Here is a 27,033-nt window from a genome sequence, read left to right as displayed (position 1 = left end):
GTAGCAGTTCAGTGTATCGGTGGGGGAATGACATTAGACAGAACAGGTAGCCATGGAGTTGGAGTCAACTTAAGAGTTCCAGTGATGTGCTACATCACGGTCTTCAGCTGAATGTCAACAAGTCGTATGTGGCTGCATCTGCTCCATACCAGTGCGCAATATTCAGCTACCAAATATACAAGTGCCATTGCAGATGTTTGCAACACTATTGCCAGTGCACCCCGGGTTGTACCTGCTTGTCTCTGATAGTGGCCAGCACCAGATGCCTCATGGGAAGATTGCAAGAACCCCACGACAGGCAGATGTGGGAGAGTCTGACCTCAGGAAAATCTCAGCCTAATCTCTACTAGAGATTGCTTTAGGCCCTGAAAAACGAAGCTTTTAGCCATTCCAAAATTCTTTGTTTGCATTAGCGATTATAACTCTGGCTATTCTTGTTATCCATGTAAGTATCCAATCCCTCTTTGAATTTTACTAACATTCAACAACATCGTGTAGCAGTGAAGTCCACAGTCTAATTATGCATTGAATGAAATAGCATTATTTTGTTTTGAATTTGCTACTTTTCAATGTAATCAACTTTGTTCTCGTGCTATGAGACAAGGAGAACAGACACTCCCAATCCACTTTCTCTAAAGCAGTCATTCTTTTATATACTTTTGTCATGAATCTCTCTTATGGAAAACAATCCCCAATTTTTCAGTCTCTCTTCAGATGAGAATTTTCCCAGCCCTTGGTCATTTTCACTTTCCTTCTCCGAGCCCTTCTGATTCTTCAAAACCTTTGTGGAGATGGAGTGACCAGTACTGCACACAGTATCCAGAGACGGCTGCCCCATCGACCTACATAACAGCTTCAGCAAATTTTCCATATTATTCTCCATCCCATTCCTTCTGCATCCCTAACGTCCTTTGTTTTTCTGACAACACCTGCCTATTGAGCAGCGGTCCTCACTGATCCGAAGCGATGCCCAGGTCCTTTTCCTGAGCAGATACAGGACTGTAAAAACCCTCATGCTTCCATGAGCCAATCTCCTAGCTCGTGGTGGTTAGGAGAAACCTTTCCGTGGGAAGGCAGATTACTTCAGAGCTACCCACTGCTGGATTCTGGCACCTTTCTTTGTCACATCTGATAGGCCACTGGACTAGATGGATGCAGTCCGGCCGTTCCCACGTAGTGTAGCAGCAAAGGCACAATCAGAGGCATGTCCGTCTCTTGGCACAGGGCCTGGCCGTATAGGGGCTGCCACCACACCGAGTAGGGCCTGGTACGGGACATGCGAACTGCCTTCTCTGGCCTATGTTGGGGTGGGGGATGGCCAGCCCTTGGCTGGAGCAAGCTTAGGCTTGACAATGCATGTGGGGGTCGGGGAACTGTGCCCTTGCAGCAGGGGGCCCAGGGTAATGGGTGCAGGCTGCTGGGGGAGGTGTCACAACCATCTGTGTTATCCTCAGGGCTGCAGCAGGGACCTACCCATGGCCCCAGGGCTGGGGGTCACCCCCTCACCCCGCGGCTGCGGCCAATGCTGCAACCGGCAGGGGGCGCAGTGAAGCAGCCTCAGCGGCGCTTGGGGGAGTTGCCCGGCAGCGCCCCTTGTGGCCGATGCCCGCAGCTGCAGCTCCGGGCCCGGCCTCTCGGCGACGTCAGGTTGCTGGGGCGTACACCTTAGCGACCGCCGCGCAGCCTCCCTTGCTGGGAGCCAGGGACGGCGCTGCCTGATTGGCCGTGGTTGCTGTCGATCGGGAGCGAGGAGGCGGGACGGCGGCGGCGATTGGCCGGCACTCCCCAGGGGCGGGGCGGCTCCGGTCCGCTCGGGTTGGTTGTGCCGCCGGACACAGTGGCGGGTGTGTCGAGTCCGGAGCGGCGCTGTCTCCCTCCTCCACGCCCGGCGCTGTCCCGGCGAGACCCGTGAGCCAGCCCAGCCCCCTCCCCTTCCCCCCCCTCCCCCCGGCTCCGGGGCGCGGAGCGGAGCCGCAGCGGGATCATGTCGGCCAAGGACGAGCGGGCCAAGGAGATTCTGAGGGGATTCAAGCTGTATCCGCCGGGGGCGGGCCGGGGCGGGCGGGGGAGGGGACACGGGCCCACGGGGGGGGGCCCCTTGCCTGGGGGGGGGGGGCAGCTGGTGTCACCGCGCGCTCAGTCCCCCCTTCTCGGTGCAGCGCCCCCCCCCCCAGCAGATCCTGCTGTCCTGACCCCCCCAGGGAGCCCCCGTAGGGCGCCGGCCAGCTGTGGGGCGGGTGGGGGAAGGGGGAGGTCCCCCAGGCTGTTGAGGGGGCTGGGGGGATGTACCCCTCCCCCCCGGGCTCTGCCCCGCCTTGCCCCTGTCGCTTTGCTGGGTGACGCCGGGCGTTTTGCACCGGCGGGCAGGTTTCTGCCCCGGCAGCTGCACGGTCCCGTCCCCCCGTTGTCAGGCTGGTGGCCTGAGGCTGCCCCTGCCCCTGCATTGCCGGGGTGAGTGGAGGAGCTGCAGGGAGCTGTCCAGGGAGCAGCTGCTGCGGGAGGGCCCTGAAGGGCCAGGGAGCAGTTGCTACTGGGGAGGCCTCGCTGTTCTCCCCCCCTTGGGATGGTGTTTGTGTCCCTTGCGCTGAGCTGCAGAGGTTGGACGAGGACAAAGAGCAGACTGGTGTGTGCATGCGGGCTAATTCCAGCGAATACTGCACCCACTTCCTCCTCACAGCTGTTTCCACTCTGTCACATCCCTTCTTCTCCAGCCACTGCATGTTCCAGCGCACTGCTGCCACTTTAGGACCTCCATCTGCTCCGCAAGGAAACGCCTCATTTCAAAGTCCAGAAGCATGGACCTTGTTCCTTTTACTGACCAAAAAGCTCCTTACCTCTTGACTAACAGGTAGTGGGGTAGGGTATGTCTTGCTATTTCTGGGCTGCCTGGTGTACCTAGTTTCTAATATGGTACCTGGTGATCTTCTAGCAGACTCTTAATAAAGGTCATCTTCAATTTGACTTTGTCTAACTAGGAACTCAAGGTTGTGTATGTGAAAGAGACAGTAAATCTGGGCTAGAAGGAGAAGTGAGATCCTGGATTCCCTACCCACCCAGGATTTTAGTAAAGGGTGGAAAGATTCCATCAAAAGGGGAGTGTATGTCTGTGAATGAGAGAAAGGAGTAGGAGAAATAGGGTACGTTTATTTTTAAAAAACTTTCATGTTTCAGTATAATGAATGTAAAGTAGAAGGGTGGTCTTGCCCCACCTTTAGGCACTAGGGGAAACCCTACTTACTGCTCAAATTGTAGAGAGCAAAAGTGGAAGAAACATCTAATATGATACTGTAGTATTTTTGGACACTTTGCTTGCTTAGACTTCACTGCATTGATATGTGTATAATCTCTACAGCTGTGGCATGATGTTCTGAGCTGCTATATATTGAATTTAGGCAAATCGCTACCCTCAGAGGGCAAGCAGATGTTTCTCCCTGTGGAACAATGGTATTTTTCCCTCCTCTTCTAAATAGTGAATACTCCCTCCTCCCTCCCCCAATCAGGCGTTTAAAAAAAAAATTATTTCCAGAGAGCAGCATTGGAAGTTCTTTCTTGTATATGCAGCTCTGATGTTTCAGTTATCAAGAAGATTATTAGCAGAAGGCTGAGAAGTTCAGCTATTAGAGACAAGTTCAAGTTAACAAGTTAGACTCTTCTGTATTTCCTACTAGCTGGAGACCTGAGACGTTTACAGGGCATAAACTCTATCCTTCAATTTTTATTCCATCCTTCAGCTTCTGCAGGCTAGGAAACTTAAGCAGCAGCTGTATTTCAGTGACGTATGAAATAACCCCTGTGTATAGTTGATCAATTAAAATAGTAACAAGCTTTTTCATTTTTAGGGAGGGAAGATGCTATGCAACTGTGAGAGGGACAAGGTGGGTGAGTTGGTGGGAGAGAAGTTGGTACAATAAAAGGCATTTCTTCACCCACCTTCTCTCTCTCTAATATCCTGGGACTGACACGGCTACACTACCACTGCATATGCAAATGTAAGATTGAATTGTCTGGCTCCAGTAGACCATGTAGGACTAATGTAATTAACATTAATGCAGATTATGGGCCAGCCTAGCAGCCTAATGATGATACTCAGCACTGTCATGTGGGAACAACACAAATTCAGTTTTCTGTTATTTGCTCCTTGGAAGTGACAACGTCTTAGGGCTGAAACTTCTATAATGCTCCGAGGAGGGAATAGACAAAAAGCAAGTATCACATGGAGAGTGATCCCTTTGGCTGGTTAGAAAACAGGATTTAGGTACTTAAAGAAGCACCATCTAGTCTTCATTTGCAAGGCTGTTGTCTGACATAATAGATCTTTAGGCCTAAGGAACAAGGAGAACCTTCTGCAAAGATTTCACAAATGGTACTTTTTATAAAAAGGGAGAGTTAAAGCAGTTCTTTTCATCATTAATTGGAGAACTGTCTTGACGGGTCATCAAGTAAATAAAAAATTCATGTGAATGAATAGACATCCCAGAGGAAAACATTGAGGAATTGCATCCTTTACACAGGAAACTACTCATGCGCAGAATGTGGTAGTTTGTAGAGCAGCCAAATGCAACATTTGATCAGCTCAAATTTAGGATTTTCTCTTTAAAAAGAGAGGTCACATTCTAGAAAACATTTTAAAGAAACAGCAAGTTGCTACTGACTCTGAAGCAATTTTGCTAATCTAGTTTCCTTAATAGGAGGAGAAAAAGTCCTGAAATGCTGTTAAGTTTGTATTCTAGGAGAGATGGCAACTATCGGTATGGAGAGGTGGTGTTCAATTCCCTCAACTTAAAGGAACTTGAAAGAACTTATTTTCAAGCTATACTTGCTTTTGGCATGTGAAACTGGTGTGATGAGGCCTAAGACATGGATATTCTGGTTTTCTTATGAGTTTATGGGATAGAGAACTTGATTGAAACAGTAAGCAATAATTTAAAAAGCCTGCTTTAACTTACATGGAACAGACATGTTAACTGAAAGTCTAGTTCACTATGGATAAAGTTTCCTCAGTCAGATTCTGTTTACCTGTGGTTCTTGAGAAAAGCCAAATGCAAGCTTTCCAACTGATCAGAACAGTATTCTGTGGAAGTTAAACTGTTGTAGAAATTTATCCTGACTCCAGTGGCTGCAAGGCATGATTTCCTTCCTGTATGACAATAGTTCAAAAACATGCTGTGGGTAGAGTCCATAAAACTAAAGCCAGAATCATCTACTCCAGTCTCTTGCAGGCCTATATTTGCTATTCTGTTTGTTTCCAAATGGGTTTTTTTTGTTTTGTTTAAACTTTGAGTATTTAAGACTTTCAGGTAAATTGAGGATCGACATGGGTAATCTCACCTGTGTTTTAGGTATTTATATGGCACCAATCCACATTTTCTGGATGCAACTTGTACAATTTGTGGGTTTGGTACCTAGTAAATTATGGAAAACCTGTAGCCAGCGAGCAGTTTGATAGCTTGTTATCTCTTGTAAATGAAACTAGACTGATTAACAGCTTAGTCTGTTTATAAATTCTGTGAAGGCACTTCGCTGTAGCCAGCGATCCTGTTACACTTATAAAGAGCATCCTCAAGCTAGTCCTTGCTTTGGGAAAGCAGTTTAGTTGCCTCATGCTCAACAGGACATTAGTTCTGTAGGTAACTGAAGCTATACGCCTTTTTGCAATACTAGTCAAGACCCCATTTCTGCAAGTATGAAACTACTTATGCATTCATTGACTCACATGCATAAAGTTAAGCTTGTGCTTAAGTATTTGCAGGATAAGTGCCTAATATATCTTATCGAGAAGCTACAGGACAGACTCTGAAGGCACTAGGATTTCTGGACAGTAAAGAGCCTTATAGGCCTACTTGAGTGTCCCCTTCATGTGTGTCTGAACCTCATTTACCTTTGTCACAGAATATCCTTCAATATTTGCTCTGCCATCTTACCTTTGGAAGTACTTTAAAGACATTTAAATTAATGTATATTTAGCAATCTTTCCCATACAAGAGCAGAGAACTAAAGGAAAACTCAGTTTTCTGTGACTTATGTCCTGGTGATTGAACAGTTTCTCTAAATTGGCTTTTATCAAATCCCTTGGTAATTTGGAATCTCTCTATTAGGTTCCCTCTACATCTCTTCTTCTCCCTCCTAATGTAAAATACCCAAGTAATAAATGACATGGGACACCTAAGAACAAGTTGATTATAGCCAAATTTTTGTTTATCCTTCCGTTTACTGGCAGCATCTGTACTGTTAATCAGATAGCTCAACCACCGCAATCCATGACCAAACATGTTCGACTCTTAAGGCAGCATTTCCCAAATGGTGGATCTCAGCCCCCTAGTGGGTCCCACTTTCCCCAGAGGTGCTATCCAGCTTCTGCCTATACTCTTACTTCCTCCGGGCAGCAGCAGCACAGGGGAAGAGCCTCTGGGGCACATGCGGAGTAGGGATAGGCTGCTGACTATAGGCCCTCTGGCTTTGCTGCTTCTTTCTTTGCATTTCTACTGCTGCCCAAGGGAAGAGCAACCAGGATCCAGGTGGCCCCAGTAGCAACACAGAGGAAGTGGCGGGAGCCAGAGAGCAGTCAGCCAGCAATCTTGTAGAGATTGTGGCCTGGCCCTGGAGAGACTGGGGCTGGCTGAGGCTGTAGGAGGGGGCAGGGTTGGTAAGCAAGAGCAAGGGGTCTTGGGGAAGCAGAGGTAATGGTTGGTCCTTCCTCACCCCCCAAAAAGAGAGATAAAATATAGTCAGTGGGTCGCCTTAGTAAAGAGTACAGTAACCATTGTCTTAAGGGACCACAGTTCATCTTCTTAGGAGCTGCTCTTAGTAATGTCTTAATCCAAAATAGTAAAAAAACAAAAACAAAAAACACCAAACCTCCCCCCCCCTTTGTTTTATAGCTTAGTCAAGGTTCCTAAATGTAACTATCCAAGACAATAGCAAGCAAATATAGCTAAAGATACTCTAAACCTTACTTTGTCTTACTTTTTATTTACTTGTGCTAGGTGCAACACAGTTATCAGGGTTGGGTAAAGTTATGTATGTAGGCTTGCATTTGAGGCTGTTCAGTTATGTCGTCAATGTGTAGACAGAGTCCACAGGACTTATGGAACAAATACTTGTTGAATTTACAAGTGACAATAGTATTGGTTCTGAATCAGTTAAGGTGTTGTAGTGAAATTAATCTTTATGTGGGCAGTGTAAGGACATAACTAGGGGGACTGCACATTTCATAGCTTCTGTAGGCATAGCTCATTGTGCGTACACACTAGTGGCTGTGTGTATTTCTCTATCCCCCTGCTGACCCCCAAGCTCTAACAGAGCTCCACTGTCCCATCCTCTTTCAAGGACTTCCTGCAGCCCCCATACTTCTTCCCTCGTGCAAGGGCTTTGCATGCCCCCCATCTCATTCTTCCCTCCACCACCTGCTTGGAGGCTATATGTCCCCTGTTCTCTCCTGCATACCAGGGGCTGTGTGCTCCCTTGTCCCCGTTCTATCTTCTTGGGCCCCAATTTTCCCCATGCTCTGAGCTCAGTGTACTTCCATTCCCAATATCAGGACCTCCCCATTCTTCCTTCCCCACATCAGGGGCTCTGTGCCCCCTATGTCATTGTTCCCTATTCTCTCCCAGTCAGGTGGAATGGAGGCACGCTGATCCTATGCCTACCATTATTATTTCTTCTCTTTTGGAGAAGAGTCATTAAGGGCATCAACTTGTTCAACTGTATTAGGAGGATGGGCAGAGCAAAGGTGCTATTATGCTGAATGGTATTAATGGTTTCTTTGATTTCTAGACAGACTTCTTTTTCCCCCCTTCTGGTTTTCAAATTTTCACCAAAGTCAATAGGGATCTGTCCACTGGGGCCTAGAACATTTCCTGAAGTTTAGAATTGATCTCATGCAGCATTCAAAAGCTATTTATTACATCCAAACACAGAAATGCTGGCCAGTTGAATGTCTGACAATGGACCATAAGTCTTTCACCGTGTTTGCTTGTCTTTATATGCTTGGGTTTTGTAAGTGGAGATAAGTGACAGTGCAGCAGCCTTAACTGATTTTGAAAGAAATTGTGGTTCAGAATTTCCCAGTGGTGTGGTTTTTTTAAAGACAGACAGACACACTGAGCAGATTAATGGAGACAATTTCTAAAAATTGAAAGAGATGGATCACTAGATAAAAGGAAAGGGGGAAGGTGTTCTGGCTGACCTAATTGTGGCTTCTGTGGTGCTCTGCTCCATTAAATGCATCCCAACAAGATAAGCACATTCCTAAATAGCCAAAGCTGTGCTGCACGTACCACTTACTTTACTACATACATAGATTTAAAAGGGCTAAATGCCTGCCTCACAGCCTAGTTACAGAACTTCTGTTGTATTTATTCTATCTGGCATTTTTGGACAGTAGTGCTGCTTTTGCACTTATATATCACTTTGTCATCTGTAAGGCTCAAAGTACCTTACCAAGGAGAGCAAGTTATACTCATTGTACAGTTTACTTAACTAAATGCAGAAGACCAAATCCTGCCCCGTTGAAGTCAGTGGCAAAACTCTTAGAGATTTCAAAGAGGCCAGGTTTTGACCCAGAAATTTTAGTCAATTTATACAAGCACTATGATGGATAAGATACAAAAATCTACCACTTCATACCGGTCATCTAGTTCCAGCTCTGCCAAAAGTTTCTTGTGCAGTGTTTGTCAGTAATCTGTTACTCAACTCACACAGAAAACACATTTTGCACATTTATAGGTCAAGGAGCATATTGGTGAAGAATGCAGGAACAGCAGTTTTATCAGATTCTAGGGTGTCCTTTCATTTTTTAAAGTTAGCCCTGGCTAGTTCAGAGGAAACAGTGCCCCCTGCCCAAAAAAGTGTTATGGTCATAATGTGTCCACATAATGTCATAGTGTCCACAAAATAGCAATTCTTTTAACTTTTACTAATTTAGTCTTCATCCAGAGCATGAACGTGAAGTAATTCCTCTTCAAACTTCCTTTTATCAACCCCAAGCCTTTGATATACTATGACAGTTTGGCTCAAATCAAATTCAAATAGATTTGAAAGCAATGAGAGGAAGGGCTTCAGATCACTCAGAGAAGAGAAGCGGTTCTCAAAACGTTCTGCCAGTGTAGACCGCACTTCCATGTGAACTGATGGATCATATTCTTCATTTCCTTGATCAGAGCATATGTCCATCAAATAAAACATCTGAAGATTCGATAAAGCATTGTTTCACTAATTCACCATTTGAGAATGGCTTTCCATTTTTTTGCAAGTAAAGCAATACAAAAACTAGCCAAAGTCACTGCGTCACTCATTTAATGCTCATCTAAGTACCTGCTTCTGTGTTTTCATGGTTTCCTTCAGATTTGAAAGTTGTCAAGCACATTGGGGGAGAACCTACTGGAAAATTCGCTACATGAGAGAAATGGCATGTTTCATAATGTCTCTGAACATTGTACTTTTTGGGAACTGATATCACCTTGGTGCAAATTAAGCAAAATGGCTTCCCTTTCTGTTCAACAACAAAATAAGCCAGCCCCCAGCTCTCTTTTACCGTTCTGCCCTCATCATCTATTTTCCTCTTTTTGGCTACATTTTCCTCTGTACCTTTTGATCTTGTACTTGATTCTCCTCCGTCTCTATCACACCACTTAAACACAAAGCGATCCATGATAAACTTCAGGGCAGATTACTAGCAAAAATAATATAGGTAAGCGCAACCATGCACAACCACCGGCAGTAGCACACTGCCGTGCTTAGTAGACTGAAGCTGGAAGCGTGGCTCATGCAGTGTTGCCATATTAAAAAATAAATACGGTATGTGTGAACTGAATTAAATTAAGGAATTTAGTTAAATCAATCAATTCAGTAGATTATGTAATTAATATTAATTACAAAATTACTTAATTACAATAACAAAAATTACAAAAATCCTTAATTGCTAAAAAATAGAACAAATTGTCAAATCATTGCACTTCTTGTATGATTCTTTCATGCGTGTGAGCAACTTTTAACAAAATGTCTCGTGGCCGCACTCAGAAGCCTGATGGGCCGCACGTGGCCCTTGAGCCGAAGGTTGCCTACCACTGGTTTAAGGTGTTCTTGACACAGCCTCATGTCAGGCTGACATTTTCTCAACCAACAGGGGATAATGCAGCTTCTCCTAGAACCTATCAACACTACTTCTGGCTCACCTGGAGGAGGGCTTTTCTCCAAAAATGAGCTTGTTGCCTCTAAAGTTCTGGTCAAATATGCACTTTTGCTCCTGGATTAGAAGAATTGTGGTTCCCTGTAGGACAGCTCAGTGTGCTCCCATTAAATCTCTAAATTGGTGGTCATGTGGTTTTTCATAGTTACCAAGGTTTCTTAAAAAAAAAAAATCTAAGTGCTCATTTCTTGCTGTTGCTTATTCCCCGCATGAAGTTATAATCGTCTGTGGGGACAGTCATTTCCCCAGCAACCAGTTGTGATATCATAAAAAGGATTCTGACATCATGTGTGGGGACTAGCAGTAGGCACAGTGAACTCTTAGGAGCCAAAGACCTGGTTCTCCCACAACTCTCTCATAGCATTCCTATATTTTTAGCTTTTTTTGCTATCTGCAAGTTGTGGCCTTTTGAAGTTTGAGTTTCCTTCTTCTAGAGGACAGATTTCCTTTCAAATTTCAAAAAAGGACAATCTCTGACTCCAGTTTATGCTAACTACAAAAGCAGCCCCAGCTGTAGTGTACTATCCTCATTTGACACATGCTAATAGTTAATTACACTGCTAATTCAAGGGAGGAAATAGTCATTTAACATCTCCAGAATGGAATGACTTTATCTGCTTTCCTTCTCCTGTGCAGACTTTTTCTAATTCATTAGGCACTTTTGAATTGAGCTCTGTTGCACTATTTTAATGACTTTAAACTCAGCTTTGTAGGGAAAAAAACCCCACTAAACCTTGATTTGTTTTCTGAGAAGTGAAAATGAACTAGCTCACAATTACTGAGAGCGTATATCAGTCTCCTTATATGATTCTTTAGCTATAATACTAGTTTTTAAACATTCAGGCAAGGAAATGCAAATCTCATTGTACAAGGCTAGGCTAGGGCTGTAGCATTAGTCCACAAAATAAAACAAAAAACCCAAAGGAAAATTGTAGCCCCATCTCCTTAAGGCCCTGGCCTGTTTCTCAGGGAAGAGATTCAAGCATCCCGGTTATTGCAGCAAGTCCCCTGGCTGGGTGGGTCCTTTCAGTCTTTACCATAAACAAAGGAAAACCAAGGAATTAAATAGTCTTATCTGCAGTCCTAGGTGCAGTCCTCTAGTAGGCAAGTAGTCCGGTTCTCCTGGCAGACACCCAGCCCCATTCCACCCTCATTCCTTTCTAAGAGAGCTCTTATCAACTTCCTCTTCCTCTTTGAATTACCCACCTGCCTGAGGCCAGGTGAAATTTTCTCCTACTAAGTGGAAAGTAACTGCTTGGCTTCCCTTCCAGGGAATTAACCCCCGATTTCCCTGATGAAATGTGGGGTGTTCACATCCCACCATTATTGCACACATAGGATCCAATTTTACCTTTGGTACAAGTAATACATTGAATGAGTAAGGAATCTTAATGGAAAAAATAGTATGTGATCACATAATTAAGGATAGTACCATAACACGTGCAAAAGGGGGCTGAATTGTTTGCATCACGCCTTCATTCTGGCATTTCCTAACTTGAGTGCTTGACTTTACAATCATAATGCCTTTTTAGCATAGGTTTTTAAAAGTGTTTTTATTATTTTGTTGGCTCAGATAGTATTTTAATTCATTTTAGTGGAATTTCATACTGTATACTACATTACTATCTATCATATAAAACTTCAGCCAGATAAGAGAATTTTACAGAAGGTTACAGGCATGTGAAAGGAAGGAGTTGTAATGTAAACATTAATACAACCTTAGCTTTGAATACCTTTTTTGCATTTCAGCTTTTCAGAGCTCGAGGCTTACTTATTTTGGCCTGAAAGCCAGTGAGTCCCAAGGCTCAGTTTTTGAGTTTTAATTCCTAATAGGTGGTATTCATTTGGGCCCTGACTCTGCAATGATCTCATCACAGGCAGATCCCATTAAAATCAACAGGGCTTCATATATGTGCATGGCTCCACCTGTACAGAGCTCACTGGGGCCTTAGCTGTTAATACATAACATCAGGCAGGAACCCAGTGCAAATCCTTGTTGCCATACTCCAAAGCAGTCAACCTGAACATTACAGTTATTTACAATTTCAGTGTTTGGCTGAAGCTGTTTCCTCAATTACTTACTTACTTTCCTTAATTACTTACTCTTCCCTATCTATAACAGACTCAGTAACATCTTATTGTGATTAATGTGTAAAGATATTAATACAAAGCTGCAAATGTAGGGGGTTCTTTCTTGTACTTTAACACTTTACTTCTAAAGTACAATAAATATAAAATGGATCTCTTGACCTTTGAATTCTCTTGTTGTTCCCTTCTCCTCTATGTGCATTGTCTCCTCTTTCACCCTCACTGTTCTCTGGTTCATATGCACTGCTAATTCCTTCATGCAATTGCCTGTCAAATCACTCCCTAGTGCTTTGCCAAATCTGCCTTTATTCCCCATTTAGACCTCAGACACCAAGGCTGTATTTACCTTACAGGCCCTATAGCGACATGTGGTGCCATAGCTATGCCACTGTAAGCTCATAGATGCAGACTACAATGATGGAAGGAGTTTTTCTGTAGCTGTAAGAGCTCCACTTGGTGGAGCTAGATCAACTGAAGCATTCTTCCCTCAATATAGCTGTGTCTACATGGGGGTTAGGTCAGCATAGCTATGGTTCTCATGGGTGTGCATTTTTCACACCGCTGAGTGCTATAACTATGTCAACCTAAGTTTTAAGTGTAGACCAGGCCCTTGAACTCTTCTTCTTCACCTCCCTAGAGATTGAGAATTGAATCAGTCCTTTATATTGTAGCGTGGAGCCCTGTCACTCGGCTACCCTATTGCTTTAATGTTAAGCAATTTATTTGTCTCTCATTTTCCAGCAGCTGATTTTATTTTCTGTTTTTTTCTAATACCACAGATACCGGAGTGCCTTTTATTTCTTGTTTGTGTAGCAGGATCGTATAATGCCAGTAAAATTGCTCATAGCTCTGAGAATTAGCTAATTGTGCCATGTCAGGAGAGGAAGCATAAGAAAATGTCATGTTTTTTGTAGATCCCACAAAAGTAACAGTGCTTTCAGGGCCTTAGGAAACATTCCCAGTATTCTAGCTACTTTAAAAAAGAAGTTCAAATCTGGAGCCTAATATTCTGGATATTGTCACACTGAGAACCTCAAACTCTAAATTGTGGAGTGGCCCTTTCGGTTAAGGGGGCCTCCACCTAAGCATACACTATTGTATCCTTAGTGAGAAGGACTCTAGGTCGGTGGTGGCACTCTTCATGAAGAATAGGCATCTGAGTAGTAAATGTAGTAGTTGAAATGAAGATGCTATTGGCCTGCATGTTTAGTCACAAGGATTCTGTCTGTTACGATTGTTCTCTGCGTGTCTGAGGTACACGTCTCCCTCATACACACCTGCTTTAACTTTAAGAGATGCTCAGCATCCACAGTTGCAGTGAAAATCAGGCCAATGCTGTCTGTGTGGATAGTGCATCAGAAGAATAATTTATAATGCCAAAAAAGGGTAGTTTGTTTCCCTGTTGTGCTGCATCAGCAAGCATATGATTGTGTTTGTCAATGTAGATTTGATGAAAGTGCTTGCCTTAGCAGTTTCTCTGGCTGGTTTGAGTTTTTATTTTTATTAAATGCACAGTGTTACTGTCAGGGCTAAGTACTTTTACTGTAAAATCTCAATAAGATTAAATCCACTTGTGACTCTTTAATTATGTTTCAAGGATACTGGGTTCCATTCTCCAGAACCTTCTGCATTCTCTAGACTTGTTCCTGTTCACAGAATAACATATCTGATTGTAGTAAACTGTCTTTAGCAAAACCAAGTGTCTGCTGTCCTGGCAACCATTGGTTACAAATATATTAGAGTAGATATTCTAATCATTGCTGTAGTCTTGAAAAAGACAATAGAGCTTTGCTTGGCCAATATGATTTCTTTTGTGCAGTAGTTAGATTTCACTCCTGTTACAAACAAAAGTCCTTATGGACTAATTAACAACTGTATGCAGTAGCAACACCCTTTCCTTGATGGCTGCAGCTGGCATTTGCTGCGAAGGCAGCTGAGATCCTGAGTTCTGAATGAGTACTTTTCAGCATTTCATTTCAATCCGTAACTTGTTCGCATTGCTTACTGTAGAAAACACACACACAACACACGCCTGGAAAAATGTGGCTTTGATCATTTGGCATGCTTTACCAGCTTGCATGTAGAGTTGCAATCCTGCCATTGGTGTGTATTCCTGGACTGCATGCCAGGCTAGAAAACTGGATTGGGAGACATGGGTTGTCTACACTAGGGATTTTTGCACAAATGTAACTACACTGCAGCTGAGCTCCAGTGTAGATGTTCTGCACTGATGTAAAGGGGGGCTTGCATTGATGCATTTTACCCAAATTTCAAATCATCAGTAGCTAAATCAGTGCAAAAATCCCTAATATAGATAGCCCTTACTTAATTCAATTACTGGGGGGAAAATGTTTTTATAAGTGAGTGTAGCACTGATAAGACATGCTGGGAGACTGAAGTCCTCAATCCACAGAACAGGGAGAGTATAGACCATGTCATTGCATCTAGGAATGCAAGAGTTCATTTGTGACCTTTCATTCCTTTCCCTCTCTGTTGAAACTAACAACAAAGATTGCAGTTAATGCCAGTTTTAGAGGTGACTTCTGTGTATGAACACCTGTCTACTAAGAACTGGATTAAGACTTGCCAACTCATTTTTTATAAGCCAATAGTCTTCAGATGGCAATGACTTTTGATGATTACTGACCTGGTCTGGATTTGAAGTGCTCACTTAGAGATAGATGATTCCAAAGCCTGGTGAAATCCCTCTGAGTCTCTGTATTCCTTTCCACTAATCATTTTCTTCTTCTTTGAGGGCCTCTGTGTAGTCACGCTTGTGGGACGTGGTGCCACTGGTATTGAGCTTAAACAAAGCTGCCATATCCTTTGGAAGAGCACAAGGGTGATGTCATCACCCTGCTCTATGTAAGGGAGTGTGCCCCCCATCCTCTCAATATCTTTGCTGTTTGGGGTGGCAGTGAATGGAACTCGCCTGTGTGTCCTCAAGCTAGATCTTCCCTTAGTATAGCTTATTAGTATTTTCTTATAGTTTGCGTGGAGTAGGATAGACTAATTTAGCCTACATAGCTTGCCCTTGTCCTGGAGCCTTTGGCCCCTCCCCAGGACCGTGTTGTGCTTCAGACCCTGCAAGGGCTTCAAGAAGTGTGCCTCCTGCCTTGGTATCGTATTTGAAACTGAAGCCCAGGTCCAGTACCGCCTGTGTTTCAGCGGGACCCACGCCATAACCCAGTGTGCAATCTGCTGCACTTTTACTCCTTGCACTAGGAAGCAGATACAGTAGAACCTTAAGTTGTGAACATTTTGGCAACAGAGGTTGTCTGTAATCTGAAATGTTCGTAACTCTGAACAAAATGTTATAGTTGTTCTTTCAAAAGCTTACAACTGAACACTGACTTAATACAGCTTTGAGACTTTACTACACAGAAGAAAAATGCTGCTTTTAGCCATCCTAATTTAAAGGAAACAAGCACAGAAACCGTTTCCTTACCTTGCCAAATCTTTTTCTTAAACTTTCCCTTTATTTTTTTAGTAGTTTACATTGCACAGCACTGTATTTGCTTTTTTTTTTTTTTTTTTTTGTCTCTGCTGCTGCCTGATTGTGTACTTCTGGTTCCAAATGAGGTATGTGGTTGACTACTCAGTTTGTAATTCTGGTGTCCATAACTCTGAGGTGCTACTGTACCCTTGAGATTCTAGGCTGTCCTGGCATCTCAGTGCCTACAGCCTGATACTCCAGTGGATCCATTTAGGGTCCTGAGACGAGACTTTGTGCCGCAGTTATCTGACACAGGACCTAAGAAGTATCTTAAGCCACAAATTATATTGCAACATGGCCAGTTTCCTGGATCTCAATAACAGTGTTCCAAATAAGGCTCTTTTTATACAGAAATTGGTAGCATGAGTGATGTTTTACAAAACAACTTGTGTGTTGTAAGACTCACATGATAAACAGGTACCTCTTACTCCTGTTCAGTAGCATACATTCAATGGAAAACAAAAGGCCTCAGAACAGCTATGTGATAGGTCTTAATGCTTTGTCTAACAAATGATCAGAGTAAGTGCTAATTAGTGCACCTGTGATTGATTTCCTCTTGGACAGAGGGGGCAGAGCTAGGTAAGGATCATTAGGCACATGGATTTTATACAGAACTGGAGGGAACTCAGCAGGGAAGAAAGTGCAGAGGGGGTAGGAAGAAAAATCTATAGTGCAGATCAGGCTCCCGGGAGAGCACTGGGAAAGGGCTTAAACAGGCAAGAAGCCTGGTAGGAAGATCCAAAGGGAGGTTAGGCTTCTGTGGGACAGGTCCTGAGCAAGGTTCAGTAAAAGATAAGGAATTATATATTTATACTAAACAGTATGTTCTCAAGATCTGGGAGTTAAGAAGGTAACCAAGAGGTGACATGCCTCAGACATGTTCCTTTTAGGCAGGAAGTAATTTATCTTAAGGAGATGCTTATCTCTCGGTCTCCTATGTCACAAAAATAGGCTCGTCAAGGCAGGTGAGGTGGATGAATGTACCAAGAGTCTCCTGGAACCACAATCAAGTGCAACTGTAAATACTAAAAGAGTCTACCATCTGACCAGTGGACAATACTTTCAAGCCTTCAGTTAGCTTAGCCTTTGGTGTTTGCTATACTATTCACATTAAGTATCCTATTCATTGTATATGTTGCAAGGAATACATCCAATGTCAGTTATGACTAAGTATGACATAAAGGCATTTCTTGGGTTCTACATAAAACTACCAGGATTAGACATTCTAGTGGCAATCACTGGTAGTCTGCTTAACTTAATGACATCTCCTTCAGGTGTTTAGAGAGAGGAAAATGGAAGGTGAGGGTGGTAGTAGGAAAGACTAATACTATTCCAACCAGAATGAACCACAGAAATGGAAGCTCCTTAGATCCAGATGGCACTTATCTGTCTCTTTATAAGGATTTTCCTTTAAGTAAAACTACATTGCCTCCAATTTTTCTCCAAATATTGAACAGTCCTTAATAATCCAAACCATCTTGTTTAAGACCTGTAAATTTCTTTGTAATAGCATATTTAGGTCATCTTGCTTTTTAATGTACACGGCCTTCAAAGGAGACTGACCAAAAACCTGGGAGTCCAGACACCATACCAGCATACTGGATCTCAGGGCAGTGCAGTGAGCCCTCCTTGCCGCCTCATGTAATACAGGAGCATATGACCACAGCCATGAACTGGGTGGAACATGTTCCCAGTTCTTAGGAGTGGAGGCAAGAAAACTGTGAGTGATGCATCTGAAAACAGATCCACCCAGTAGCTCATTACCTTGCTGGGAAGGAGAACATGAAGGCAGAGTCATTTAGCAGAAGAAGTCAGGATCAGTGCACAGCTGGGCCTTGAAATCAACATGGCCAGCACACTATTTCACAGATGGGGCCGCCCAGTAGTAAACCTCTTCACATCCAAAATGAAACACTAAATGCCAAGCCTATTGTTGCACAAGATCACCCAAAGACAAAAGCTTTCTCTGATACAGTTCACCTGGACTGGAGCCACCAACTTTATTCCTATTCCCCTGATACTTGATCATAAAGAAGATCAAGTTGTACAGAACAAACATTCCAATAGCCCCAGTGTGGTCTCATCAGCAATGGTATCCAGAACTCCTGCAGCTGGCCAGGTAGCCACTCTGTCCATTGCCTTTGTCCTCAGACTTCCTGTCTCAACAGCAAGGGAGGATTCTGCATCCCAGTGGAAAGACATTCCACTTTACATAGTGGAAGATCAACCTACTGACTAAAGTGGACTGTTCTGCTCGTAGAGGACTCAGGCCATCCTCTTACAGTCCAGGAAGGGATCCACCCTTAAATGTTATAAACAAAAATGGAAATTGGTTACTGTCTGGGCCACTGGTAAAGGACTCACTCCATTTTGATCTTAGGGGTCTTTGCGGCCCAAGAATATCTTCTACACATTAAGTCTTGGGGCTTAGTCTTAATCTTCTTAAAGCTCCACATGGCTGCAATAGCTGCTCATCACAATTACATTAAGAACAAACCCATCTTCTCTCAACCTACAGTCTCCATATTGTTTTATTTTGGTAAATATGTTCCCCTGGCCCCCCTTAGGGACCTAAATCTTATCCCTGTGAGCTTCTGACACAGCCTCTTGTGACTTCATTGATCAAAATAGCTTTCTTCACAGCAGTTATCTGCTAGGAGGAGGAGTGAGCTTAAGTTTTTGATGGCCTTTCCACCCTGTACTGTGGTCCATAAGGAGAAGGTCACCATGAGACATCATTCCAACTTCATGCCTAAAGTGATCTCAGATTTCTACCGGTCTCAATGTACTTCCCTCCCTGTGTTCTTCCCCAGACCCCATTCCTACCTAGAAAAAACTCTTCTCCATACCCTGGAGGTAAAAGAGAGTGTTTTACCTGGAAAAGAACAAGCTCTTTAGAAAAACCAATAGGTTATTTATACCATATAGGGATAGATGCAGGGTGAATCCATTACCAAATGGAGTCTCACTGGCTTATGAGATGTATAGAACATTTGTACATCTTGGCTAGGAAATTAGTACCTTGTGGTTTTAAAGGACCATTCTACGAGAGCCACCACAATAATCTGTGGCATGCTTTAGGCAGGTTCCCCTGCTGGAGCCATGCAAAGCATGACCTTGGAGTTCAGTGCACATCTTCACCAGTCACTACTCTCTGGATTTAACATCATGCTTTGTTGCCCAGTTTGGGAGAGCTATGCAACAGTCCATATTTAGCTAAGAAATGTGCACCCACCATCCTCCTGATGGAGCACTGCTTGCCAATCTCTCACAAGTGGGAATGGACAGAGGCTATCGAAGGAGAGGTTACTTTCCAGTAACTGTTCTTCAAGAGCCGCCTCTGCAGTCACATTCACCCACCCATCTTTTCCTCTTCCTCCGAGTTCTGTGTAACATCAGGACTTCCATTAGGGAGAAGGAGCTGAGGCGGTTGGGGGCAGGATGGACTCCCATGCACAATGTCACCTTTGCACAAGATTTCTCATGCACTCCCCAACAGACATATCTTTTCAAAGCAGTTCTGCTGTTCACCAGGAATGCCATGTTCACACTTGTGATAGACACAGAGGTGACTCTTGAACAAGTAACCTCTATTTTTAATGGAGTTCTATACATAACATGGTTTGTGGAAGCTGGTAGAAGGCAAAGTTGTGGATGTGCTGCTTGCTACATGAAGGGAGAATTTAGTGTTCAACAACAGAGATTGAGATTGTTTTCCCAATGACTTAGTAATACCTTGTGTATGGTACTTTACACCAACTGAACAAACATTAATCCACAAACTAAACCATAGGGGTTGGTGTACTTCAGAAAATAAAACCAAGAATATGAGTTTGTACATATGCACATACAAGCTAACATTTCTTGTAGATCACTGTAGGCACTTTCATTGTAGTCCAGCTAGAACAACTGGCGGTGGCTTTGTTCTGTCCAGCCACAGTAACGAACAATAGACTGTTTTAATAATAAAAATATCCTCTGATGGAAGGACTGCTGTGTGTTAAGGTTTTAGCACTTTGATCAATGCATAATCATTTTCTTACTTGTTTAAGGAGACAAATCACATTACCATACTCATTTCCCCTTCTGGAGGTTTCAATATATCAGACTGATTTCTTGGGTAAAGGTTGTGTATAAAATTCTCCATCAGAAACTTATAGGTAACATAGGATGACAAGAACCCTGGAAATAAAAAGGAAATTAATCTTAATAATATTAAGCTTAGCTAGGGTCAAAAAGAAATGATGGTTTAGTTTCAAGATCAGTCATCTTAGAACATGTTCAGTGTGTAAGTAATAGCAAAAAGTGGAGTGAGGAGCATGAATTATTACATTTCATCTGGCATACTTGCAACCTGATTTTGTCATTGCACTAAAGCAGGATTACTAAGAGATTAGATTTTGAAACTAGCTGATTTTTAAAGGTTTAGAGTCTGGATGGCCAAGAAACTTGTTTTGTTCAGTTGTGAACAATATTGGAGCCAAGCTACTGCAGAGAACTACCAATCTTCCTGCCCGGATTTCCACTGTCTCACTGACACAGTAATATCTTCCTATGTATTGTGTGTCGCTAGGGGGAATTTTCATCAAGGGAAAAGAGACTGTTGCTACAGTGAGTAAACCGTTTTCCTTCCTCTTCTCTATTCCCTCAGTACACATATTGCTATGGGAACATTGCCATGGAGGGAATCTTTCTTCTGTTAACAGCATCTCTCTGCGGGATTTACAAGTAGTCTTTCTAGATTGCATTATATGTGCCTCTTCATGTTTTTTATGGTTTTGTAGGTCACAGAATCATAGATATGTCAGATTGGAAAGGATATTGAGAGGTCATCAAGTCCAGCCCCTGCACTAAAGCAGGACCAAGTAAACCTAGACCATCCCTGATAGGTGTTTGTCCATCCTATTCTTAAAAACCTTCAATGATGGGTCTTCCACCTCCCTTGGAAACCTATTGCAGACCTTACCTACCTTATAGTTAAAAAGCTTTTCCTAATATCTAATCTAGATCTCAGATTAGGCCCATTATGTCTTGTCCTACCTTCAGTGAACAGAGAGAACAATTGAGCCCCGTCCTCTTTATAACATCCCTTAACATATATGAAGAATTATCAGGTTTCTTCCCCTTCTTTTCTCAAGACTAACTATGCCCAGTTTTTTTAACCTTTCCTCATAGGTCAGGCTTTCTAAATCTTTTATCAACAGTATCAGCTGCTGTTGTCTGGACTCTCTCACATTTGTCCAAATCTTTCCTAAAATGTGATGCTTAGACTTGAACACAGTACTTCACCTGAGTCCTCACCAGTGCTGAGGAGAACAAGACAATTACCTCCTGTGTCTAACACACGACACTCCACTTAATACACCCCAGAATTATATTAGCCTTGTTTGCAACTGCATCACATTGCTGACAGTTGCTAAGATATTTTTACCAGATATATAATAAAAAGACCACTCTGTGGTACAGCTGAAAGAAGGAATATGTGTCTCTGTGCCGAGGGTTAGAGTGTGTAGTCTTTTGCTAACTGATGGGCTACAGTAAAATTCATAAACATTTGGTATCCAGTTGAAAGTGGTAACCTGGGTGGTTGGACTGTTTTCTACTCTAATAACCTCTTTAATGTTTAATGTTAATTATTTATAAACCCCCATTAATCTACATGGTGCTTTACAAACATAGATGTCTGTATAATACTTGTATCCGGTATGTGGAGCTACTTTGAGCTATGGACAGATAATCTGAACTGCAGGGAAACTATTTGTTATGGGAGACAATCCAAAGAAAGGGTAGTATGAAGAACCTAATGCTGTTGAGCCAGTTGGCATTCTGAGATGGCACCATATTGCTGTTTTTTCCTCCTGGGAATAGAAATACTAGCCTTCCTCTAAAGCTAGGGTCATTGCTTAGAAGTTTTGATGACAGATGTAGAGAATCCAGAAGAATTCTTGCTCCGAGTATCACAGCCTACTAAAACAGTATTTGTGGAGATTATGGCTCTTCTGGATTTATAAATCAAACATTAATCAAGCCTTTATGCAAAGTTTTGTCATTGCAAGCTCATGTTCTGCTGGCATTATCAGAGGGAATTGACAGAAAATAAGCAATTGAAGCATAGTAATAAATGTCGGGCTGTTCTGATTCTGTCTGGAATCCGTCAGCATTTCAGTCATTCAATTCTAATTGTGTTGTTTTTTCTGTTTAAAAGAATTGGTTTATAACTGCTTCGTGCATTTGCTCCGCAGCATGGAAACTGAGCATGCTAGACTGCTGGCCAGAAATAAACTCCCCCTTTGTCTCCACTATACTTCTCAAATGTTTTTAAAACCCCACAAATATGAATGCAAAAGTGAGAGGTTATTGACATTAAATGTATCATTTCTACCAACTGCATCTGAGGAAGCGCGCTGAAGCTCACAAAAGCTTATGGCTGCTGAAATTAAATTTGTTAGTCTTTAAAGTGCTACAGAACTCTCGTTGTTTTTGCTGTATACAGACTAACAGGGCTACTCCTCTGAAACGTATCCTAGCCATCCTATTTCTCAAAACTATCAATATATTTTGTACAGAGATACCATCAAATCTGGTAACAGTATATTTAAGAATAGACCAAACTTTGGATTACTTGTGTGTCAATTTCATCATCCTGCCAGAGGACAATAGATTTATTGAAATCTACAAAACTGTTCTGTATAGTAAAGATCCGGTCTGTGGTGTACCTACCGCTGTGCATGGCCTATCATAAAATATTCTAAGGAAAAACAAGGTTACTTACCAGTAACTGATGTTCTTCGAGATGTGTTGCTTGGGTCCATTCCATTATAGGTTGAGTGCATGCCACTGTGCATGGTTCCCGGAACTTTTTTCCCCTTAGCAGACCCTGTAGGGCAGGCTCTGGTGCCCCCTGGAGTCCCGCGCACATGCCGCGGTATATGAGGCACTCCCGGCCCTATGCCTCCTCAGTCCCTTCTTTCTGCCAACTCTGCAGCGGGGCCGGGGGGTGGGTTGTGGAATGGACATGAGCAACAAATCTCAAAGTACATCAGCTATTGGTAAGTAACCTTGTTTTCTTCTTCGAGTGATTGCTCATGTCCATTCCACTATAGTGACTAACAAGCAATACCTTGGAGGTGGGTAGGAGTTACCGGTGAGCTGCCCTCAGCACGGCTCTGCCGAATCCCGCGTCCTCTTTCGCCTGCTGGACGATGGCGTAGTGGGACGTGAAGGTATGCACCGACAACCAGATGGTGGCTTTGCAGATGTCCTGCAGGGACACTCTCTCCAGGAAGGCTGTAGACGAGGCTTGAGCTCTGGTTGAGTACACTGTGATGGTTCCCAGAAGCGGCACCCTCGCCTGCTCGTAGCAGAACTTGATGCACAATGTAATCCACGAGGAGATGCGCTGGGTGGAGACAGGTGAGTCTTTCATCTGGTCCGCCATTGCAACGAAGAGCTGCATCAATTTCGGAACGGCTTTATACGCTCGATGTAGAAGGCCAGGGCTCGTCTCACGTCCAGCGAATGCCATCTCCTCTCCTCCTCCAAACTGCGCGGTTTGGGAAAAGACACGGGGAGAAAAATATCTTGGTTACAATGAAATTGGGAAACCACCTTGGGCAGGAAGGCTGGGTGCGGCCTCAACTGCCCCTTATCCTTATAGAACACTGTATAAGGGGGCTCCGAGGTCAAGGCCTTAATTTCGGAGACGCTCCTAGATGAGGTAATGGCTACCAGGAAGGCTACCTTCCATGAAAGCATGAGCAGAGGTCATGAAGCCATGGGTTCAGAGGGGGGCCCCGTGAGTCTCGAGAGGACTACGTTGAGATCCCAGGGAGGGACCGGGTCGCGGACCTGTGGATACAGCCTCTCCACCCCTTTGAGGAACCTGACCAACATGGGATGGGAGAACCGGGATCTCCCCTCTAGCGGCTGATGGAAGGCCAAAATGGCCGCCAAGTGAACCTTCAACGAGGCCAGCGCTAGACCCTGGAGCTTTAGCTGGAGCAAGTATTCCAAGTATTGCAGGTAGTGGAGCAAGTATTCCACTCCGTGTGCTGTGTCTTCTTCTTCAGCCACAGGGATGTTGCTCGGTGCTGAGTCAATCCCGGTGCCGGCAGTGCACTCTGCGCCAAGGTGGAGCGGGACGGCTCGGATGCCGGGCAGAGTGCTGCCTCCATGAGCAGGGCTTTTAACTGGATCTTTTGGTCCTTCTGGGTCCGCAGTTTAAAAGTCCTGCATATCTTACACTTGTCTTTCCTATGCTCTTCCTCCAAGCACTTAAGGCACTGTGAGGGTTGCTGAGCGGGAAAGCCTTCCCGCAGGAGGCACATGGCTTAAATCCAGGCGACCGGAGCAGTCCCTCAGGGACTTCTTATCTAACTATACTTAACACTAAAAAAAACAAGAGATCTGTGGTACTTTAAAGACTAACAAATTTAATATTTGCAGAAGTGCCACAGATCTCTTGTTGTTTTTGCTGTGTACAGACTAACACGGCTACCTCTCTGGAACTATTACACTTAACACTCCTTAACTACTTAAAACTAACTAAACTACTTTGAATAACAAAGAGTTCAAAGAAGGGGAATGGTACTTGCAGAGAGCAAGGCTAGTTCCAGCAACCGTCCTGGGTGGAAAGAAGGGACTGAGGGGGCATAGGGCCAGCAGTGCCTCATATACCACGGCATGTGCGCGGGACTCCAGAGGGCACCAGAGCTGGCCCTACGGGATCTGCTAAGGGGAAAAATGTTCCGGGAATGGACATGAGCAATCACTCATAGTGGAATAGACATGAGCAATCACTCGCAGAAGAATCAAGGGTTTTGTGGTTTGGTTTGGATTTTAAGCAAGGAAACAAAGTTTATTCATTATCCTATTATATCTAGGTATTACAAGAGTAATATCTGGGGAAGGATTAAATTATTAATTCAGTTAAATTTCATATCAGAATAGAGGTCTTCATTGTACATCATTGGCATTCTTCTGCCAGGACACTTGGATTTAGAATTAGACTTTTAAAGACACATACTTTCATGTGTGTATGGCACCGCTCCTGGCCTGCGGCTCTGCTCCCCATCATGGTTCCAGCCCTGCTCCTAACCACGGCTCCCAATTGCAGTTCACAGGGGTGGTTCCATTATGGGTAAGGGGGCACGTGACAGAAAAAGTGTGGGGACCACTGCAGTAGAGGCTCACACACGAAGGTTCAGTGGTCTCAGGTTTAATCCCAGCCATTGACAACCAGGGTCCCTCAGCGTTACACAAGTGCTGATGAAGTGAAGATAATACCAGACTATTTGGACGTACTTATATGGATGATATTTACATTGGTTCAGCTCTTAAGAGTTCATTTAGAAGTTTAATCTCTGAAAGGTGCTTCAGTTATTCTGGACAGAATGGACTGTGGCCGGGTCTCTGCAAGAGGCCGTGAATGATCTGTCGTAGTTATCTATCATAAATTTCGAAGGAGAAAGAACAACAACTAAACACATTTTGCAAAGCTGCTGCTACTGTTCCTGGAGCTGACATTGTTGAGGGCAGCTAGTCTAAGGAATGTATTTGGGAAGGTGTTGTGATCACACTCATTCAGAATGCATTCCCTTTTACCACTTACGATGTATGCCGTAGCAGAAGGGAGCTCCTAGGTAAGAGCTGTATGAATGCATGAAGGGCTGTGTGAATATAAGCACGCTAGGTTATGCCTTGGTATGTTTTGCTCATTTGTGTAGTTAGAAACGTTTTGCGACTGTTGGAGCTGACCCATCACATTTTGTTCTGCTTATGTGCCGTTATAGACCAAGTGAAAAACAATTCTTGTTCTGCAAACCAGTCATTCTATTTCTTTCCCTTCACACTCTCCACTCTTTCAGTATTGATGGCTGGCAATGAATCAAAATCCCCCCTCCCCTTTAAAAAAAAATTAGTGAGTGGAAGCCACCAAAAGCAAGAGAAACAACATGAAGAAAGCCACTGGCACCAACTCTGTAGCATGATAGCAGCAATCTGTGCTACTGCACCAAACTTTCCAGTTAGACTAAGAGTTTCCATTAGCGCCGGGACCACAATTACTGGGTGTCTAAGTGGAGTGGCGGTATTGTGTAGTGAAGCATGAGACTTGAAGCCAAGAACCTCCTGAGTTCAAATTCCTCGTCTTTGATTCACCGTGTGGCAGTGGACAAGTCTCTTATTTCTCAGTCCGTGAAATGGGAATAATAATTGCCTGTCTCATAAGATTATGTTGAGGATTTAAAGTTTGTAAAGCACAGCATAAATGCTAAGTACTAGGTGACATGGTTAGCATATAAGTAACTTGTCTAGCCTATGCTGACTGCCTCTCAATAGAGCACTCCTTCTGGCCAATTAAAATGGTGAAAAGAGAATTTCTCTCCTGCCCTCATTAGCTGGGGGTAGATTGCAATTAAGGCGTGGAGTTGTACAAATTGGTAGCATACATCGTACTGAGTTTGAGCTAGCGTCCATCTCTTCATAAGGTTCTAGACTGCCTGTCTGTTCGGATTTTGAATTAAAGGTTGTATACAGAAATTCAGTAAATTACACAGTCTTAAAAAAAATCCTCTGATAAATCTGTGGACTTTCAAAAATAGTGGAAGCCCATTGGATGAGTGTGCTAGATGTGCTCTCTCCTGCGTGGAGGCTGGTTAAAGGGGGAGAGTGGTTACCGAGATAAAGAAATGAAAGATGAATGGGGAAAAAAGAACCACAAAAAAACCAAACAAACCCACACCAGCATGTAGTCACAACATAAATATTGATAAATATTGGTAGTTGGAAGGCATCTAGGGTTTTCTTGCTGCCAGTTGTTTATTTTACCAGAGGAACACATTCAGACTGAGATGTTGCTTGGAGTTCAGAGGATGGATAAACTGAACAGCAGGGAAACCTGCTGCTGTTCAGCTATGCCATTTTCAATAAGTATCACTTCAATCAATAGAGAAATTATTTCAGAGGCCTTCAAGGAACAAAGGAATAGTCTGGTCCCAAAACAGAGCTCTGTGAAGCATTTCTCTTTTTAAAAGCTTTTTAATTGTTTTCACATTTCATTTCATTTCAAGGCTGAAAGTCACTGAAGTAAGACTGTGAAAACACCAGCAAAAGCAGCAATGTTTACCCCATTCAAATATTCTGTTAAGAATCCTTTGTTTATCCCCTCAAGTCTATCCTCTGCTAGTTGGTGAAGTGTGAGGAATCACTTTAGATATATTAGCGAAATCAGTAGCCCCTACTATTATTACAAAAAACAAAATGA

At 43.5% G+C, this 27,033-nt stretch overlaps 1 protein-coding gene across 1 annotated transcript in view; it reads left to right on the top strand.

Annotated features, from left to right (window-relative positions):
* Positions 1 to 1,810: 1,810 nt before the first annotated feature.
* The window catches only part of PDE6D (phosphodiesterase 6D), a 44,284-nt gene continuing 19,061 nt past the window's right edge, over positions 1,811 to 27,033 (top strand). Inside the window, exon 1 of the mRNA XM_067561032.1 lies at positions 1,811 to 2,034. Coding sequence (XP_067417133.1) covers positions 1,985 to 2,034 — 50 coding nt within the window. The 5' untranslated portion in view covers positions 1,811 to 1,984. The remainder of the gene's footprint in view (positions 2,035 to 27,033) is intronic.

Source organism: Emydura macquarii, unplaced genomic scaffold, assembly GCF_026122565.2.
Source record: "Emydura macquarii macquarii isolate MOO-44397 ecotype Brisbane River unplaced genomic scaffold, CSIRO-AGI_Emac_v2 contig_2365, whole genome shotgun sequence".
Lineage (NCBI taxonomy): Eukaryota > Metazoa > Chordata > Testudines > Chelidae > Emydura > Emydura macquarii.
Note: the sequence above shows the minus strand (reverse complement) of the source record. Positions and strands in the feature narration are given on the sequence as shown.